Raw genomic sequence first — 20,539 nt, forward strand, 5'->3', positions numbered from 1 at the left:
TTCTGGGCTGAGAGTGCTTTTAAGGATGACTGTTTTGGGATGAGAGTGTTTTTAAAAGTTCTCTCTATACTGGACTTCAATAAATTATTGACCATTCACTAATAGAAACATCTCTGCCTCTAAAGACCCCAAAAGTCAAAACCCATGCATAACTTTACTCTGCTTCAAGTGCCTTTGAAAACTTCCATCAATATGTCCTGTTCCTCCTAAACCCCCAGTTCACTTAGCTCATGTGAAATCACAAAGCTAGTAAACAATCCTGGCAAACAAAGAAACCTTAAGTTTTTAAAGAGACCATCATAATGTTACACAAAACACCCTACTTAAAAACTGTGGCTTAAAAGACATACCTTGCCAACTCCAGAAGTGATTTCCCATAGAAAAAGAAGGCTTCTCCACACTCATTAGCGGTCTCTCCATACTTCTTACCTCTACAAAGAGAAGAAACGTCTAAGACCTGAATTAACATCTAGTCTAAAACATTCATTTCTAGTTCTTTAAAATGACATTTCTTCAGTAACACATCTCTCTAGGAAACCAATATTCCCCTCCTCTTGCTTTCAAGTCAAGGTCAAAGGGTTATTGCCTGGTCTCTCTACATATACATTCCAATTAACATCAATTTGCTATGGTTAGAGTATATAATCTTAAGAGACAAACTACATTAATAGATATTTCTCCTGCTAGAAGATGGGTGTCAGCATAGGCCAGAATAGTTAAAGGACCTTTAGCTGGAACCTAAAAGACTAATAAAATATATGGAAAGACATCATGTTATAGAAGGTAAGACTCTCTGGAGTAAGACTGTCTGGGTTCAAATCACATCTCTAAACTTTAGCTGTATAACCTTAGACTCACAGTGCCTTAATGTAGAAATGTTAAGAACTGCTCAAAGATCTATTCTAAGAATTGAATTAATGTATACAAAAGTACGATGCTTAGACATAAAGACAGCACTATATGTAAGTTTTAGCTATTAAGATCTAGATAGGGTGGCTCAGATCGTTAAGCATCCAACTCTTGATTTCGGCACAGGTCATCATCTCCTCATTGCGGAATGAAGCCCCATATTGGGCTCCATGCTGATCCTGGACCCTGCTTGGAATTCTGTCTCTCCCTCTCTCTTTGCCCCTCCCCCCATTCTCAAAGTGAATAAACAAACATTAAAAAAAGCAAAAAAAAAAAAAAAAAAAAAAAAAAAAGGAATTAGACACTATATTAATGCAGACATCTAGGAATAAGATTCTGCTCTATTGGGAGAAGTAGTGGGGTTGAGACAAGAATGGACTGATACGACCCTGACTGAATAAGAAGGAATGAAAAAGCCAGAGGCTTTTAATCACTGTGAGCCTGAAACCCAGTTTTATTATAAGCATTTCTATTATAAGGATTTCTTCAACTCAACTCCATATAACTACTCAACTCATCAGGGAACATGACTAACTTCAACTGCTACTGGTAACAGGATGTTACCTATATTGAGAAACTAGCTCAAACCAGGTCATAGGCTGAAAGGCTATTGCTTGAAGATTCAACTTAAATTTCTTCTCTTCCAGTTAAACGAATACATTAAACTCTTTGGTTAAAATAAATCACTTTTGAGGCACTAAATAAAGCTAATCTGCTTCCTCATGATGTAGATATATATGGCCACCTAGTGGTAGCTGCCAACTTCCAAATAGTTGCAACAGAGAATAAAGGTGCTAATGATATGAAAAATTCTGCACTTATATCAGCATTAGTGGTAGGGTGGCCGTTATAGCTTACCTGGGACTTTAAAAAAAAAAAAAAAAAAAAAAAAAAAGAGAGAGAGAGAGAAAAGAAAGCACTTGAGCAGGTGAGAGGGGCGGGGGGGTAGGGAGGGAGGGAATCTTAAGCAGGCTCCATGCTCCGAGCCTGGGGGGGGGGGGGGCTCGATCCCACCCTGGGATCATGACCTGATCTAAAATCACAAGTTGGTTGCTCAACTGAATTACCCACCCAGGAGCCCCTACGGCTTGCTTGGACTTTGAGGAGTTTCCCCAGACACAGAACTTCCAATGTTAAATTAGAAAAGTCCCAGAACAGGGGCGCCTGGGTGGCTCAGCTGGTTGGTCATCCAACTTCAGCTCATGATCTTGCAGCTTGTGGGCTCGAGCCCCACATCAGGCTCTGTGCTGACAGCTCAGAGCCTGGAGCCTGCTTCGGATTCTGTGTATCTCTCTAGCTCTGCCCCTCCCCCACTCATGTTCAGGCACGTGCACACTCTCTCCCTCTCTCAAGAATAAATAAAACATTGGGGCGCCTGGGTGGCTCAGTCGGTTGAGCGTCTGACTTCGGCTCAGGTCATGATCTTGCAGTGTGAGTTCGAGCCCCGCGTCGGGCTCTGTGCTGACAGCCCAGAGCCTGGAACCTGCTTCGGATTCTGTCTCCCTCTCTCTCTGCCCTTCCCCTGCTCATGCTCTGTCTCAAAAATGAATAAAAATATTTAAAAAAAAAAAGAATAAATAAAACATTAAAAAATAAAAAATTTAGAAAAGTCCCAGAACAAAGCAGGACAGGTTGGCCACCCTAATCAGTGGTGGTTGGAAAAACAAATTACCTTACTCAGGAAAAGCAAAGACCAAAATTGCTCAGTGATATGTAAGTCTCATCATTAGTTACAGGAATAAACTTGTACATGAAAAATATCCAATCTTTTAAAATTCTTTCCCCCACAAGACAACCATATATATACATATATATATATATATATATATATATATATATATATATATACACACATACATATATATATATGTGTATATATATATATATATGTATTTATATGTATTTGAGCAGAGAGAGAGGGAGAGGGAATCCTAAGCATGCTCCCCATTGACAGTGCAGAGCTCAATACAGGTTCAAACCCCAAAACCATGAAATCATGACCTGAGCCAAAATCAAGAGTCAGACGCTTAACCGACTCAGCCATCCAGGCACCAGAAGACAACCTTTTAACGAACAAAATATAGCACATCATATCAAAACACAGTACTTACAAAAGACTAGCTGCTTCCTGGAATGCATTGACAGCTGCTGGAATATCCCCCATCACCAGATGTTTCTGTCCTAAACCCAACAGTTTCTTAGCTTCATTATCCACATCCAAACTGCAAGAAAAAAGTTTTTCAAGTGTCAAATACTGTTTAAAACCCACATTTTTTGGAATACCTGCTATGTATTTTTTTAATTTTTACTTTAGAGAGAGTGCAAGCAGGGAAGAAAGGCATAGGGAAAGAGAGAGAATCTTAAGCAGGATTCTTCACACACAGCATGGAGCCAGCATGGAGCCAGCATGGAGCTGGATCCCACGACCCTGGGATCATGACCTGAGACAAAATCAAGAGTCAGACAATCCACCGACTCATCCAGTGCCCTGAATACCTGCTACATTTAAACCATTATACTTTAACCTCTTTAAACCTCTGACCACTGTGGCAAGGCCTAGCTAACTCACATTTATTTATCACTATAACATCAAAAGAAATCCTGGGATGCCTGGGTGGCTCAGTCACCTTAAGCACTTAACTTCAGCTCAGGTCATGATCTCACGGTTCAAGAGTTCAAGCCCCACATGGGGCTCTCTGCTAGCAGCACAGAGCCCGGTTGGGATCCTGTCTCCCTCTCTCTCTGACCCTCTCCTGCTTGCTCTCTCTAAAAAATAAACACTAAAAAAATAAATAAATAAATAAACGTCCAGCTTCTGTTCAAGTCATGACCTCACAGCTCATGAGTATTCAAAGATAGGTTAACATTTGCCAGGCATGTAATGAATAAGGAGAACTAAGTAACTTACAATTTAATATTTTAATCAATGTGAAAAACCAGAAGACATCACTGTCAGGAGGATGCCATACTTTATATATTTTTTAAATTTTTAATGTTTATTTATTTTGAAAGAGATAGAGACAAGAGCGTGAGCAGGGGAGGGGCAGAGAGAAGGAGACACAGAATCCGAAGCAGGCTCCAGGATCTGAGCTGTCAGCACAGAGCCCGATGTGGGGCTTGAACCCATGAACTATGAGATCATGACCTGAGCCAAAGTCGGACACAACTGACTGAGCCACCCAGGTGGCCCAAGACTATACTTTAAATTACACACAAGTTAGGGGCTTCTCTGGGTGGCTATGACCTCACGGCTCATGAGCTTCAGCCCTGTGTCGGGCTCTGTGCTGACAGCTCAGAGCCTGGAGCCTACTTCAGATTCTGTGTCTCCCTCTCGCTCTCTCTGCCCCTCCCCTGCTTGTGCTCTGTCTCTCTCTCTCTTTCTCTCTCTCTCTCAAGGGTGAATAAACATTTTAAAAAATAATAATTAAAAAAAAATAATAATAATGATACTGTGGTGCCTGGGTGGCTCAGTTGGTTAAGCATCCAACTTCGGCTCAGGTCATGATCTTATGGCTTGTGGCTTCAAGCCCCACATCCAGCTCTGTCTTGACAGCTCAGAGCCTGGAACCTGCTTCGGATTCTGTCTCCTTCTCTCTCTGCCCCTCCCCCACTCATGCTCTGTTTCTCAAAAAATAAACATTAAAAAAATTTTTTTTAAAAATAATGACAATGCCCTCAAGTTATATAGTTCTTACGTTTATGTTCCAGAGATAAAATCTAACTGTACTCTGTAAACAATCTTACCTATCCACTTTATCTGCAGAGGTAGAGGGAGCAGGAGCATCTTCTTCAATCCTGTAATGAAACATTAAGAGGAAACAAAAATGAGGTTATTTTAAGCCTGGAAATTACATAAATTAAGAAAAATATAAAGCCATAAAAAGAGGGTGCCTGGGTGGCTCAGTTGGTTAAGCATCCGGTTCTTGACTTCAGCTCAGGTCATAGCTTATAGTTCATGGGTTCAACCCCATGTTGGGCCTTATGCTGGCAGTGTGGGGCCTGCTTGGGATTCTCTATGCCCCTCCCCCACTCTCACACTCTGGCTCTCTCAAAATAAATTAAAAAAAATGTTTTTAAAAAGCCTTAAGAAGAACCACCATTTATTAAATGCCTGATAGGATATTAAGATCTTAAAACCAATATTTACTTCTATTCAATCTTCACTCATTCAAATATCTGTTAAATACGTATTTGCTAGTCATGAGATATACTACAGTGATGGTCACATCCTAGCTTTAAGTTTATGATTAGGTGGATGAAAGTGAAGTATTTATTATAATGCAACATATGCATTACTGAAAAATCTCACATTCTGCTTAACTTCTCACTAAAAATAAGTTTTCTGTTCTTTAAAAAACAAAGAAGCAAAGTTTTCAAGAACATTCATTTTTTGAAAAGTTTTAGTAAGTATCTTTAAAACATTTCATAGTTGTGGGGCACCTGGCTGGCTCAGTCAGTTGGGAATCTGACTGGTTCAAGTCATGATCTCATGGTTCCTGAGTTCAAGCCCTGCATCAGGCTCTGTGCGGACAGCTCAGAGCCTAGAGCCTGCTTCAGATTCTGTGTCTCCCTCTCTCTCTGCCCCTCCCCCACTTGCTCGGGCTTGCCCTCTCTCAAAAAGAAACAGCGCGCGCTTGCTCTCAAAACGAAACATTAAAAACTTTTTTTAATTAAAAAAAAAAAAAAAACATTTCATAGTGGCGTTTACTGAAAAGGTCTAGAAATAATGACCAACTCAGTAGCAATGAGTACCCCACCCCTAGCACCCAGACTATATGCCTAAAATCCCATTTCTCACTAAAAGGAACCAAGATTCCACTGAGAAGTTAACAGATTCTAAGCTGGGACAGGGAAAATACAAAGGTGGCTTTGGCTTTCATGCCAGAAAGCAACAAAGCTATTTCTAATAACGACTTAGGAGTTCTATATACTTATGGTCATGCCAAAAGGAATTATAAAGCAAATATGGGGAATCCAGGGAAAAGCAGATGAATAGTTCTTTGTGCCATTTTTGCAACTTTTCTATAAATTTGACATGTTTCATAATAATTTACAAAAATATTACAAAAGCAGATTCAAGAGCCAGCCTGGATAAAATTCCACTGGTGAAAAGAAGAGTCAGTTTGAGCACCAAAAAAATAACAGCTACAATGGATTGAAAACTTCGAATATGTTTAAATCGATGCACTCTCAATGACAGAAACAAAAACAAAGAACTCATTATCTTTGAAGAATAATAGGAAACCACTGCATTATTCTGAAAATTAGTAAATAAAGTGAGAGAAAAAGCTACAATACAATTGTATTTGCATTTTCTTTACAATACAGTTGTATTTAGACAGGCTTTAAGATATGGTTGATTTAAGTTACTACCTAGGAATCCTGTAGATTATTTGGTATTAACTTAAATTCTTGCCATTTTAACCTGCTCTACTATCAGTTTTCATATATATCCCAAAAGTAATATCCAGAGAAGGGTATCATTTATATCTTTTATAAATGTGCCCCCAAAGCACACCAGATCTCAAATGAGACCCAAGAATGCTGTTAACTGGTGAAATGGAGAAAAGGAAAAGAAAGAACACACAGAAAGAGGCAACCTGACTACCAGGTACTTTATACTACCAAGTATTACTCAGAAGCAATAAATTAGAATTGGGAGTACATACCACAAGAAAGCTAGAAATATGATAATAAGTAGAAGCTTAAAAGATAGGGGCACCTGGGTAGCTCAGTCGGTTTAAGTGTTTGACTCTTGATTTCGGCTCAGGTCATGATCTCATGATTTGGGAGTTCGAGCCCTGCATCTGCACTGACAGTGCAGAGCCTGCCTGGGATGCTCGTGCGGGCACTCTCTCTTCCCTCCTTCCATCTCTGTTTCTGCGCCCCCTCCCCCCAATAATCTCTCTCTTAAAATAAATTTTAAAAAAATTTTTTAAAGGAAGCTATAGGGGCGCCTGGGTGGCTCAATCAGTTAAGTCTCTGACTTTTGGTTCTGGTCATGATCTCATAGTTCGTGGGTTCAAGCATCAGGGTCTGTGATGATAGCCCAGAGCCTGGAGCCTTCTTCAGATTCTGTTTCCCTCTCTGCTCCTCCCGTGCTCACACTCTGTTTCTCTCTCAAAAATAAAATAAACATTAAAAAGTTTTTTAAAAAAATAATGAAATAGGGGCGCCTGGGTGGCTCAGTCAGTTGAGCATCCAACTTCACCTCAGGTCATGATTTCACGTTCATGGGTTCAAGCCCCACATAGGGCTCTGTGCTGACAGTTCAGAACCTGGAGCCTGCTTTGGATTCTGTCTCCCTCTCTCTTTGCCCCTCCTCTACTCACACTCTCTCTCTCTAAAATAAACATTAAGAAAATTTTTTAATAAAAAATAAAATAATAATAATAGTAATAATAATTAAAATAAAAAGGAAGATATAGAAGATTAAAAGGGCTCTCCTATTAGACAATTACTGACTCTCTCTCTCACACACATACACACAGAATGGAGTCCATTAGTTTTTCAAACTGGACTTTCTTCTTGTTTAGCTGTAACAAACTTGTAAAGAAATGAAATAACACAAGCAAAATGGACAAAACAAATGATCAATGAAAAAACAGCTTACTCAATTCAGTAAATATTTAAATTCAACAGACATTTTAATTTTAGTGCCTACTGTATGCATTGGAGACCATCTCCAAACATTAAAACAGTAGAGGGGACACTTGTTTAGAAGGACAGAGAAAGGGAGAAGAGATTACATGACAGGTGGGGACTAACTATATTGGAGTCAGAGTCCTAGAAAATGCTTAAATGCTTTGAAGATTAAAATAAAATAAAAAGTCAGTTACTTTCAGCAGAATCCAAAATCTTTGCTTCCAACTCCTAATCCTTTTGTGAATGTATTAGTCAACAAGTTTGATGAAAAGCCCTGAGGAATGGGGAAAAACTGGGTTGAAAATAGAGAGACTTCAAAGCTAGAGCCATAGGGATGAGGCACAGTTTAAAAGGCAGTATTTAGCTGCAGGTAAGTAAGCAGACAGATAATCTGCCCAGAATCCTGGAATTAGGGCTTTGGATCCTTATCTACACTTTCTGACCTAGCCAGTGATGTCTAACCCCTTAGTGAAGTTAGTCATTCTGGGCAGATTCCAACACATAGCTCCTCAAATTACCAGAGGTTGAAGGACCAGATTGTTTATTTCCAGTGTACAACAGATGGGTTTTTTGTTGTTAACAATCACTCCTTGCTGTATTTTTTAAAATTTATTTATTTCAGGGGCGCCTGGGTGGCTCGGTCGGTTAAGTCTGTGAGTTCGAGCCCCACGTCGGGCTCTGTGCTGACCGCTCAGAGCCTGGAGCCTGTTTCAGATTCTGTGTCTCCCTCTCTCTCTGCCCCTCCCCTGTTCACGCTCTGTTTCTGTCTCAAAATTAAATAAACGTTAAAAAAATTTTTTTTAATTTATTTATTTTTAGTAATCTTTATACCCAATGTGGGGTTCAAACTCACAACCCCGAGATCAAGAGGCATATATATGCTCTTCCAACTGAGCCAGCCAGGCACCCCATCAAATGGATTTTTATAAAATAATGCTCACTCCAGGGGTACCTGGGTGGCTCAGGTGGTTAGGCATCCGACTCTTGATTTCCACTCAGGTCATAATCTTGCAGTTGTGAGATCAAACCTGCACTGAGCATGGCGCCTACTTGGGATTCTCTCTGCCTCTTGTTCTCTGCCCTCCCCCACTCACACTTTCTCAAAATAAATTTTAAAAAATTATGCTTACTCCAAATTTTTATACTTCTCTCTGTAGACCAGTAACAAACAGTTCACAACCACATTAGTCTATGGACCACACAATGTGGTAGTAACATTAAATGTCCAAACAGAGTATGAGCACTAAAAACAAACACATGAATGCTACATACACATGCTACAAACATTGAGGTACTCCAGTGGCAACAAAAATACACAAAATGTTTTATATCCCACACAAATGAGGGGTAAGTTGCAGTACTATTTAACTTTCACTGTTAGCCATGATGGAAGTTAACAGGTACCAGATTCACCCTCCCACCTCAAACAACTTAAAAAAATGGCCAAGTACATGAAACATCAGTTTTCAACACTGAACAGTAGTAGCACAGGACAGTGATCTGAGAGAAGGGAAACAAATGAGAGGAGTCCTACAAGTGTCCCCAACTTACTGCCTACAGAATTTTGTTCACAGCATAGAGGAGCAACCCAAAAGGAGTATTGTCTCACAGAATTTGGAGAGGCCTTGGTGGCTAGAATTTACAGGACAGAATGAAGAGATAGCAAGCTCAGATATCTGCAGAACATTCCCTCCAGCCTTTGGCTAACTGCTAATCAGCTTCTGCTTGAGAAAACTGAGGCCTATATAAGAATTACTTAGAAATGAGTAGATGAAACAATCTTCAGATATCACATAGGGTCTAGAATAACTCATGTTCCCAATAGCCAAGGTAGAAAGACCTATACAACACAGGGCAAGTACTGCTTTAGTAATGGAGTTAAATTAACACTGGAGACCTGTTCCAGGCCTGCCTAACAAAACATAAAGGCAATCCTCAATAGGACCAAACTGTTTCCAAGTAACTGCCTCCCAGAGTCAAAACAAACAACATACATACAGGGGCACCTGGGTGGTTCAGTTGGTTGAGCGTCTGACTTGATTTTGGCTCAGGTCATGATCCCAGGGTTGTGGGATCAAGCCCTGCATGTGGCTCCTGCTTAAGATTCTCTCTCCCCCGCTCTCGTCCCTCTCCCCTCTCCCCCACTCATGTTCATCAAAACAAAACACACACAAAAAACAAAAACCCAGCACTGCAACAAACCTCACAATGTCTGGTAAGTTACATAAGTAAAAAATTATCAGGCAAACAAAGAAGCAAGGAATTAAAATCCATAATGAAGAAAGGATATTCAATAGAAACAGACCCAAAAAGGACATAGATGACAGAACTAGACAAGGACATTAGGACAGTTATTTAAAATGTATTTCACATGCTCTGGGGCATTTGGGTGGCTCAGTCGGTTGAGTGTCCAACTTCAGCTAAGGTCATGATCTATCTCATGGTTTGTTGAGTTCAAGTCCCACATAGGGCTCTCTGCTATCAGCGCAGAGCCTGCTTCAGATCCTCTGTCCCCCTCCTGTTGCCCTTGCCCCCGAGCATCTCTCAAAAATAGAGAAATTTAAGAAAATGTATTCCACATACTCAAGAATGTAAAGCAAAACATGAGCAGGAGAGAAATAGAAGATACTTTAAAAAACAAAGAGAAAGACTCAAGTCAAAACTTCTGGAGACAAAAATACACTTAATAGGATTAACATCAATCAGACTGTGAAGAAGAACATTATCAGGAATTAAAGATACTTGGGGCGCCTGGCTCGCTCAGTCGGAAGTGCATGTGACTCTTGAGCTTGGGGTTGTGAGTGAGACCCACATTGAGTAGACAGATTACTTAGATAAATAAACTTAAAAAAAAAAAAGAATTCAAAAACAGCAGTAGAAACTACCTAAATGAAAACACAAAGATTTAAAAAAACAAAAAGAACAGGGATGCCTGGGTGGCTCATTCAGTTAAGCATCTGACTTCTTGGTTTCTGCTCAGGTCATGATCTCACAGTTCATGAATTCGAGCCCCGCATGAGGCTCTCTGCTTTGGATCCCATCTCCCTCTCTCTGCCTCTCCACTGTTCTCTTTCTCTCTCAAGAATAACTAAACATTAAAAAAAAAAAAAAAATAGAACTTTGTGAGTATGAAACACTAAGCATACAAACACATGTTGACTGGCTGCCTGAAGGGATATGGATGGGAAAGGAAATATTTTTTTTAATTTTTTTTTAACGTTTATTTATTTTTGAGACAGAGAGAGACAGAGCATGAATGGGGGAGGGTCAGAGAGAGGGAGACACAGAATCTGAAACAGGCTCCAGGCTCTGAGCTGTCAGCAGAGCCCGACGCGGGGCTTGAACTCACTGACTGTGAGATCATGACCTGAGCCTAAGTCGGCCACTTAACCTACTGAGCCACCCAGGCGTCCCGGGAAAGGAAATATTTAAAGGAATGGAGGAAAATATTTAAATGATGGCAAAACCAAAACAAACACAATAAAAACAATAAGCAGTAAGTTTACAAAATAAACAATGGCAGAAAACTTGCCAGTTTTGATGAAAAGTATAAATCTACAGATCCAAAAAACAAACCCCAAGCAAAAGAAATATGAAAAAACACACACTAAAGCATTTCATAAATTGCTAAAGGGACTTGTGGCTGGCTCAGTTGGTATGGCATGCAACTCTTAATCTCGGGGTTGTGGGTTCCAGACCCACGCTGGGTGTAGGAATTATTTAAAAATAAGTCTTTAGGGGCGCCTGGGTGGCTCAGTCCGTTAAGCGGCTGACTTCGGCTCAGGTCATGATCTCGCGGTCCGTGAGTTCGAGCCCCGCATTGGGCTCTGTGCTGACAGCTCAGAGCCTGGAGCCTGTTTCAGATTCTGTGTCTCCCTCTCTCTGACCCTCCCCTGTTCATGCTTTGTCTCTCTCTGTCTCAAAAATAAATAAACGTTAAAAAAAAAAAAATAAGTCTTTAAAAAAAATTTTTTTTTAAACATTTATTCATTTTTGAGAGTGACAGAGACAGAGCATAAGCAGGGGATGGGCAGTGAGAGGGAGACATAGAATCCGAAGCAGGCTCCAGGCCCTGAGCTGTCAGCACAGGGCCGGACGCGGGGCTCAAACTCATGGACTGCGAAATCATGACCTGAGCTGAAGTCAAACGCTTAACCAACTGAGCCACCCAGGCACCCCAAAAATAAGTCTTTTTTAAAAGTTTCAGAAAACCAGTGATGGGGGGAAAAAAACAAAAATCAGGCAAAAGGAAAAAAAAGAGACTTGTATAATCAGAGTAACAAATTTAAGAATGACAACTTGTTAGAAACAATGTAAGCCAAAACATAGTAGTCAGATCTCTAAAATGGGGGAGGGGGAGGGGTGGGCAAAACACACACAAAAAAAATCAACCTATTTTGTAGCTAATGAAGTATCTTTCAAATACAAGAAATAAATCCTCTTCATGAAAAAAATACTAAAAGAAGTCTAGACAGAGAAAAAATAATACCGGGTAGAAATTTGGATCTACACACCCAAAAAAAGAAGTTTGTATATACATAAATAAAAAGCATTGACAACGGTAAATGAGGATTGTAAATATCTTTATTTACATTTATATAAATTTTTATATTTTATATATTTATATATATATTTTAAAATATATATAAGTTATATATATTTATAAATATAAATAATATCTTTATTTTTTAAAACTTTTCTTTGAGAGACAGTGAGCAGGGGAGGGTGAGAGAGAGAGAAAGAGAGACACATGGAATCCAAAGCAGGCTCCAGGCTCTGAGCTGTCAGCTCTAACCAAAGGTGAAAAATCTACACACTGGAAACTATATAAAGCTTATGAAAGAAATTGAAGACACACACACACAGGAAAAATATTCCATGCTCCTGGATTGGAAGAACAAATATTAGAATGTCATTACTACCCAAAGCAATCTACACATTCAATACAATCCTTATCAAAGTAACACCAGCATTCTTCACAGAGCTACAACAAACAATCCTAAAATTTGCAGGGAACCAGAAAAGACCCCGAATAGCCAAAGCAATCCTGAAAAAGAAAACCGAAACCGGAGTTGTCACAATCCCGGACTTCAAGATGTATTGTATTACAAAGCTGTAATCAAGACAGTATGGTACTGGCGCAAAAGCAGACATTCAGATCAATGGAACAGAATAGAGAACCCTGAAATGGACCCACAAACGTATGGCGAACTAATCTTTGACAAAGTAGGAAAGAATATCCATTGAAATAAGACACTCTCTTCCGCAAATGGTACTGGGAAAACTGGACAGTGACATGCAGCAAAATGAACCTGGACCACTTTCTTACGCCATACACAAAAATAAACTCAAAATGGATGAAAGACCTAAATGTAAGACAGGAAGCCATCAAAATCCTCGAGGAGAAAGCAGGCAAAACCTTTTTGACTTCGGCAGCAGCAATTTCTTACTCAACATGTCTCCAGAGGCAAGAAAAACAAAAACAAAAACAAACTATTGGGACTTCATCAAAATAAAAAGTTTTTGCACAGCAAAGGAGACAATCAGCAAAACTAAGAGGCAACCTACAGAATGGGAGAAGATATTTGCAAACGACATATCAGATAAAGGGTTAGTATCCAAAATCCATAAAGAACTTATCAAGCTCAACACCCAAAAAAACAAATAATCCACTGAAGATATGGGAAAAAGACAGGAATACACACTTCTCCAAAGAAGACATTCAGATAGCTGACACATGAAAAAATGCTCAACATCACTCATCATCAGGGAAATACAAACTAAAACCACAATGAGATACCACCTCACACCAGTCCGAATGGCTAAAATGAACAACTCAGGCAACAACAGATGTTGGCGAGGATGCAGGGAGAGAGGATCTCTTTTGCACTGCTGGTGGGAATGCAAACTGGTGCAGCCACTGTGGAAAACAGTATGGAGGTTCCTCAAAAAATTAAAAATAGAACTACCCTACGACCCAGCAATTGCACTAATAGGTAGAAACAGGTGTGCTGTTTCAAAGAGGCATGTGCACCCCAATGTTTTTTTTTTTTTTTTTTTTTTTTTTTAATGTTTATTTATTTTTGAGACAAAGAGAGACAGAGCATGAACAGGGGAGGGGCAGAGAGAGAGGGAGACACAGAATCTGAAACAGGCTCCAGGCTCCGAGCTGTCAGCACAGAGCCCGACGCGGGGCTCGAACTCACGGACCGTGAGATCATGACCTGAGCCGAAGTCGGACGCTCAACCGACCAAGCCACCCAGGCGCCCCTGCACCCCAATGTTTATAGCAGCACTATCAACAATAGCCAAAGTATGGAAAGAGCCTAAATGTCCACTGACCGATGAATGGATAAAGAAGATGTGGGGTGTACACACACACACACACACACACACACACACACACACACACACAAAATGGAGTATTACTAGGCAATCAAAAAGAATGAAACCTTGCCATTTGCAACTACATGGATGGAGCTAGAGGGTGTTATGCTAAGCAAAATTAGAGAAAGACAGGATTTTGGAAGACTATTGCCCAGAAAAGATGTTTGGTTTTCACAAGCCAAAGATGTACCGAAGTATAGAGGGCTGCTGTATTTGCAGAGCTAAGTCCTCCAGTTCTCGATTCACTGACAGTAAACGCTATGAAAAGGACTTCCAGAGCTGTTTTGGGTTGCATGAGACTGGTTCAGGAGACATCTGTAATGCCTGTGTCCTGCTTGTGAAAAGATGGACGAAATTGCCAGCAGGATCAAAAAAAAAACTGGAATCATGTGGTAGATGCAAGGGCAGGACCCAGTCTGAAGACAACATTGAAACCAAAGAAAGTGAAAACTTTACCTGGAAACATGATAAAAAGCAACCAAATCAGTAAACTACAGAAGGAATTCAAACATCACAATTCTGATGCTCACAGTACCACCTCAAGTGCCTCCCCAGCTCAGTCTCCTTGTTATAGTAACCAGTCAGATAATGGCTCAGATACAGAGATGGCTTCTGGCTCTAACAGAACGCCAGTTTTTTCCTTTTTAGATCTCACATACTGGAAAAGACAGAAAATACGTTGTGGGATTATCTATAAAGGCCGTTTTGGAGAAGTTCTCATTGACACACATCTATTCAAGCCTTGCTGCAACAATAAGAAAGCAGCTGCTGAGAAGCTGGAGGAGCAGGGGCCAGAGCCTCTGCCCATCTCCACTCAGCAGTGGTGACTGAGGTTTAGGTAGAAGGGGAACAAAAAAATGATTTAAATTTTAGAAAGAAAACAAAGCAACAAAACCCTTCTATTTTTAACTTGGATACCTGCTATTCTGCCAAAAGACACTTTCTAGAATAGTTTTGAATGGGTTGTTATTTCTCCTCCAGTTCCACAAACTCTGAAGCCAGTGTCTAGCTTACTAAAAGAAAAAAAGTACACATAATATTTAAGATGCTGAGTATTTCATAGGAAAGCTGATGCTGCTGTAAAGTGCTCTTTAAGTCTTTTTTTTTTTTTTAATCCCCTGCTAATGAATGAATCTAGGGGAATTTCAGGGGACAGAGATGGGATTTGTTGTATGATAAATGTATGTAGTTTTAGTCTTTCTATATTGAGAAGCAGTGGTTGGGCATTTTTAAGATGGCTGGCTATACTTGTTTTCCTTCTTGATAATAAATTTGTCATAACTCAGTAACATGGACTTGCCCCAAGAGGTAGTTGTTAATAATTTAAGGTCTTGCCAAGGTTCTGATGATTCAAACCTGTACTACTGAATATTAAGCAGGACAGACTAAGCTCTCTGGTGCAAATGCCTTGAAGGAGTAGTTTCTAAACATACAGAGAGGTAACTTGAGTGTATATGTTGCATCCTCTCACCTCCCTCCATATTCATTTTTGATAAAGATTTTAATCTATATTGAAACTTCTAAAGCAGAATCAAAGCTCCTCTGGGGAAATGTCAAGTTTTAGGATGAGCAATCCTAAATGAAGAGAACCAAAGCATTACCGCATGGTAGAGATCACATTCTATTAAAAATGTTAAATTATCTAAAATAAATGTGCACGTCTTCAGGATGGCACACATAAAAAACAAAGGTTAATGCTTCTTGGGGCACATTTCTTAGAGGGCTTGCCTAGTGTGTAAATAATTGACTTTTGTTTGTGTTACATGACTGGTGACTTCACTGAAAATCTGCGCAATTCAGTTTTAGCTCTGGATTACTTCAGTTGACCTTTGTGAAGGTTTTGTCTGTGTAGAGTGAGTTGGGATTGTTTGACTGGCTTTAACCTATTAGGGTTTGGGGTTTTTGGTTTTTTTTCCACTCTATATTAAAGTAAAATTCTAAAAGAAAAGAGGTGTGTGTTAATGCTGAGTGGGCTGGTTTAGGTTTGACTTCTTTTAGTCAGGCTTTGTGAACACTGAGATGTTAGATGATGCATCCTGAACACGGAGCTCTTTGATTCCAAAATCTTCATTGGAGGCCTTTTTACTTGAACCCAAACCAAAGTACTGTCATTGCCTCTTTTCTAAACGTTCAAGAATAACCTATCACCGGTTCAGACTTCTCATAATTAGGGAGGATCGTTTGCCTACCTTATAATAACATAACTCAGTGCTTATTTTTAAAACCGGATTTTAAAAATTAGTATAAATAACAGTAAGGAGTGAGCCATTTTTTACGGGCACCATATAGTTTTATAATTCTTAATCTAAACTTAAAATTTTATATTTCTTCCTTATGGCAAAACCTACAAGCCACCATATGCACAGATTACACCGTGAGTTGGGTTGGCTCTCCCACAGCCTCTGAGGTGAATTACAAGAGTCCCAGCCATTATCATCTTCCTCCTGTTGTTTCGAAATGTTTTTTTTTTTTTTTGTACATTTTGGCTACAGTATTGGTGGTAGAATATACTATAATATGGATCATCTCTACTTCTGTATTTATTTATTACTAGACCTCAACCACAGCCTTCTTTTTCCCCTTCCACCTCTTTGCCTGTAGGATATACTGTATGTAGTCATGCACTTTGTATTAATATATTAGAAATCTACAAATCTGTTTTGTACTTTTTATACTGTTGGATACTTATAATCAAAACTTTTACTAGGGTATTGAGTAAATTGTCTTACTAGAAAATAAAAAAAAAAATTAGAGAAAGACAATGGCCTACAACTTCACTCATAGGAGGAATTTAAGATACAAAACAGATGAACATAAGGGAAGCAAAAATAAGAACAGGGAGGGGCAGGGTGTCTGTCGATTAAGAATCAGACATCAGCTCAAGTCATGATCTCACACTTCGTGGGTTTGAACCCCATATCTGGGTCTTTTCATTCCAGCTTGGAGCCTGGAGCCTACTTCGGATTCTGTCTCCCTCCCTCTCTGCCCCTCCCCCGCTCGTGCTCTCTCTCAAAAATAAATAAAACATTGGGGCACCTGGGTGGCTCAGTCGGTTAAGCGGCCGACTTAGGCTCAGGTCATGATCTCACAGTCAGTGAGTTCAAGCCCCACGTCGGGCTCTGTGCTGACAGCTCAGAGCCTGGAGCCTGTTTCAGATTCTGTGTCTCCCTCTCTCTGACCCTCCCCCGTTCATGCTCTGTCTCTCGCTGTCTCAAAAATAAATAAACGTTAAAAAAAATTTTTTTTAAATAAAAAATAAATAAATAAAACATTAATTAATTAATAAAACAGGGAGGGGGACAAAAGACTCAAATACAGAGAACAAACTGAGGGTTGCTGGAGGGGTTGTGGGTGGGTGGGGATGGGCTAAATGGGTAAGGGGCATTAAGGGGCATTAAGTGCTTGTTGGGCCAAGCACTGGGTGTTATTTATACATAAGGGATGGATGAATCACTGGAATCTACTTCTGAAATAATTATTGCACTATATGCTAACTTGGATATAAATTTAAAAATAAATAAAATTAAAAATAAAACAAACAAACATACAAACAACTCTCTCCATAGCATGTATCTTTTGAAAAACAGTTACTTTCTCATTTGTTAACAGATCAATTTTATCTTAGGGCACCTGGCTAGCTCAGTCAGTACAGCAAACAACTCCTGATCCTGGGTGGTGAGTTCAATCCCCACACTGGGCCAAGAGCTTACTTAAAAACAAAACAAAACAAAACAACACAACATTATCTTGAACAGTTTATTTTCAAAGTATCTGCTAATGGGTTTACTACTGACAACCATTGTTTTCAACCTAATGTGACTAACAAAGAGCTAGGAATACAAACTACAAAAGGGTCAATTCTGCTATTGTCTTGCTATTTGTGCTTGCATTTTCACCTTCAATCCACCATTTCTAAGCCCAGAATCTTTTAAACACATTGTCCATTTTTATAAGAGCTAGTTTAAAACTGGAAAAAAAAGTCCTATCTAGACTTACCATGGTGATCATTTGGTAATATGTACGAATGTTGGATTGCTATGTTGCACACCTGAAACTACTGTCAATTATATCTCAGTTTTTTTAAACCTAATCTTAATGGGTGAAGATGTGGCACATATACATAATGGAATATTACTCAGCCATAAACAAGAGCAAGATCCTGGTGCCTGGATGGCTCAGCTAGTTAAGCCCCCAACTCCTGGCTTCAGCTCAGGTCATGATCTTGCGGGTCTCCCCCACATCGGGCTCTGCGAGCCTACTTGGGATTTCTCTCTGCCACTCCCTGGCTCATTTTCTCTCTCTCAAAATAAATAAATAAAACTTAAAGAAAAAAAAAGGGGGGGGGAGCAAGATCCTGGGGTGCCTGGGTGGCTCAGTCGGTTAATCATCCAACTCTTGATTTCAGCTCAGATCATGATCTCACAAATCCTGAGTTCGAGCTCCACCCTGGGCCCTGCACTGACAGTGCAGGAGCCTGTTTGGGATTCTCTCTCCCCCTCTCTCTGCCCCTCCCCTGCTTGTGTGCTTGCTCTCTCTCTCTCTCTCTCTCTCAAAATAAATAAAAGAAAAAGCAAGATCTTGCCATCTACAACAACATGGATGGATCTAGAGGGTATAATGCTAAGTGAAATAAGTCAGAGAAAAACAAATAACATTTTAGTCTTATGTGGAATTTAAGAAACAAAACAAATGAACAAAGAAAAAAGAGACAAATCAAAAAACCAGACTCTTAACTATAGAGAACAAATTGATGGTTACCAGAGGGAAGGTGGGGGAGGGAGGGGTGAAATAGGTGAAGGGGATTGAGAGTATACTGATCGTGATGAGCACTGAGTAATGTATAGAATTGAACTGCTATATTCACTGCTACACCTAAACTGCTACACCTAAAACTGATATAGCACTGTATGTTAATTACACTGGAATTAAAATTTTTGAAGTAAAAATAACAATAAATCACCCTACAGATATACTAGTCCATGGTTTATTACAAGGTATTCACTGTAGCACTATTTGTAATAATACTGGAAACAACTCAAATGTCTATCAATAGCCAATTTGTTATGAGATACCCACAGAATAGAATACAAGGCAGTCATAAAAAGTTAAGGGGAGCCTGGGTGGCTCACTCAGTTAAGTGTCTAACTTCATTCAGCTCAGGTCATGATCTCACGGTTCGTGAGTTTGAGCCCCACATTGGACTCTGCACTGACGGTGCAGAGCCTGCTTGGGATTCTCTCTCTCTCCCTCTCTCTCTGCCCTTCCACTCTCTCTCAAAATAAATAAAATTTTAAAAAAAATTAGGAAGGGGCGCCTGGGTGGCTCAGTCAGTTGAGCATCCGACTTCGGCTCAAGTCATGATCTCGCGGTCCGTGAGTTCGAGCCCCGCATCAGGCTCTGTGCTGACAGCTCAGAGCCTGGAGCCTGTTTCAGATTCTGTGTCTCCCTCTCTCTCTCACCCTCCCCTGTTCATGCTCTGTCTCTCTGTGTCTCAAAAATAAATTAAAAAAAAAAAATTAAGGAAAATTTAAGGTAACTATGCCCTGATGAATGATCTCCAAGACATATTGCTAAATGTTCAGAAATGTGTCAAATAGGCTACCATTTATACAACAATGTAGAATTAATAACTACATACCATTTGTTTTTATATGCAAAAGGTTGTCTTTGAGGAACATATAATAAATTCCCACTTGAGAAGAAAAACTATGCGACTAGAAAATAAGGGGTAGAAGGACATTTCACTGTATAACGATCCTTATGGATTTTGAATCAGGAATGTATTTTCTATTAAAAATTAAAATATTTCTTAAAAATCTGATACCTGCCAATAGGCCTTACCTTCTCACACAATCAGCTGGAGCTAAATAGTGACCACTCACTTTAAGGAAGGAGAATGTACTACAATCCCCATCACTTTTTTTTGTTTGTTTGTTTACTTCTTTTTGAGAGAGAGGGAGACAGAGAATCCCAAGCAGGTTCTGCGCCGCCAGCACAGAGCCAATTCTGGGTTTGAACTCACAAACTGTGAGATCATGACCTGAGTCGAAATGAAGAGTCAGATGCTGGGGTGCCTGAGTGGCTCAGTCAGTTAAGCGTCTGACTTCGGCTCAGGTCATGATCTCAAGGTTCATGAGTTTGAGCCCCGCATCAGGCTCTGTGCTCACAGCTCAGAACCTGGAACCTGCTTCAGATTCTGTGTCTCCCTCTCTCTCTGGCCCTTCCCCTCTTGACCTCTGTCTCTCTCTCAAAAATAAATAAACATTAAAAAAAATAAAAATAAAAATAAAGAGTCAGATGCTTAATCGACTTAGCCAGCAGCCCCCTGCCATTACTTATTTTTATCTGGCCCTCTAAGCTTAACATTTCTAAATTCTGTTATAGAACACTACACTACTAAACATTGGTAACTGTCTGGAAATGAGAAAAGGAGAGAGCCCAGAATTCTTATTTCTGGGGTTGGGAAACTTGAGTGCTATCCAACCAAAATAAGGTACAAGAACATTAGTGAAAATTGGAAGACTTAGGTTTTAAGACAAGTTGATTTTGAAGTGCTTATCAAACAACTAAACGGATAACATCCAATAGGCAATTCAGA

General features: G+C 39.8%; 1 protein-coding gene and 1 pseudogene across 6 annotated transcripts in view; one reads left to right on the top strand and one right to left on the bottom strand.

Moving 5' to 3' along the window:
- The window catches only part of NASP (nuclear autoantigenic sperm protein), a 43,249-nt gene that overhangs the window by 11,862 nt on the left and 10,848 nt on the right, over window positions 1–20,539 (bottom strand). For all 6 annotated transcript variants that reach the window (XM_078451976.1, XM_078451975.1, XM_060626023.2 and 3 more), the window contains 3 exons: window positions 4,654–4,704; window positions 3,021–3,131; window positions 351–431 (listed from right to left, as the gene is read on the bottom strand). In XM_078451976.1, coding sequence (XP_078308102.1) covers window positions 351–431; window positions 3,021–3,131; window positions 4,654–4,704 — 243 coding nt within the window. The remainder of the gene's footprint in view (window positions 1–350; window positions 432–3,020; window positions 3,132–4,653; window positions 4,705–20,539) is intronic.
- Window positions 13,652–15,604, top strand: LOC132674223 (SIN3-HDAC complex-associated factor pseudogene; annotated as a pseudogene).

This window comes from Panthera onca, chromosome C1, assembly GCF_046562875.1.
Source record: "Panthera onca isolate mPanOnc1 chromosome C1, mPanOnc1 haplotype 2, whole genome shotgun sequence".
NCBI classification, from domain to species: Eukaryota; Metazoa; Chordata; class Mammalia; order Carnivora; family Felidae; genus Panthera; species Panthera onca.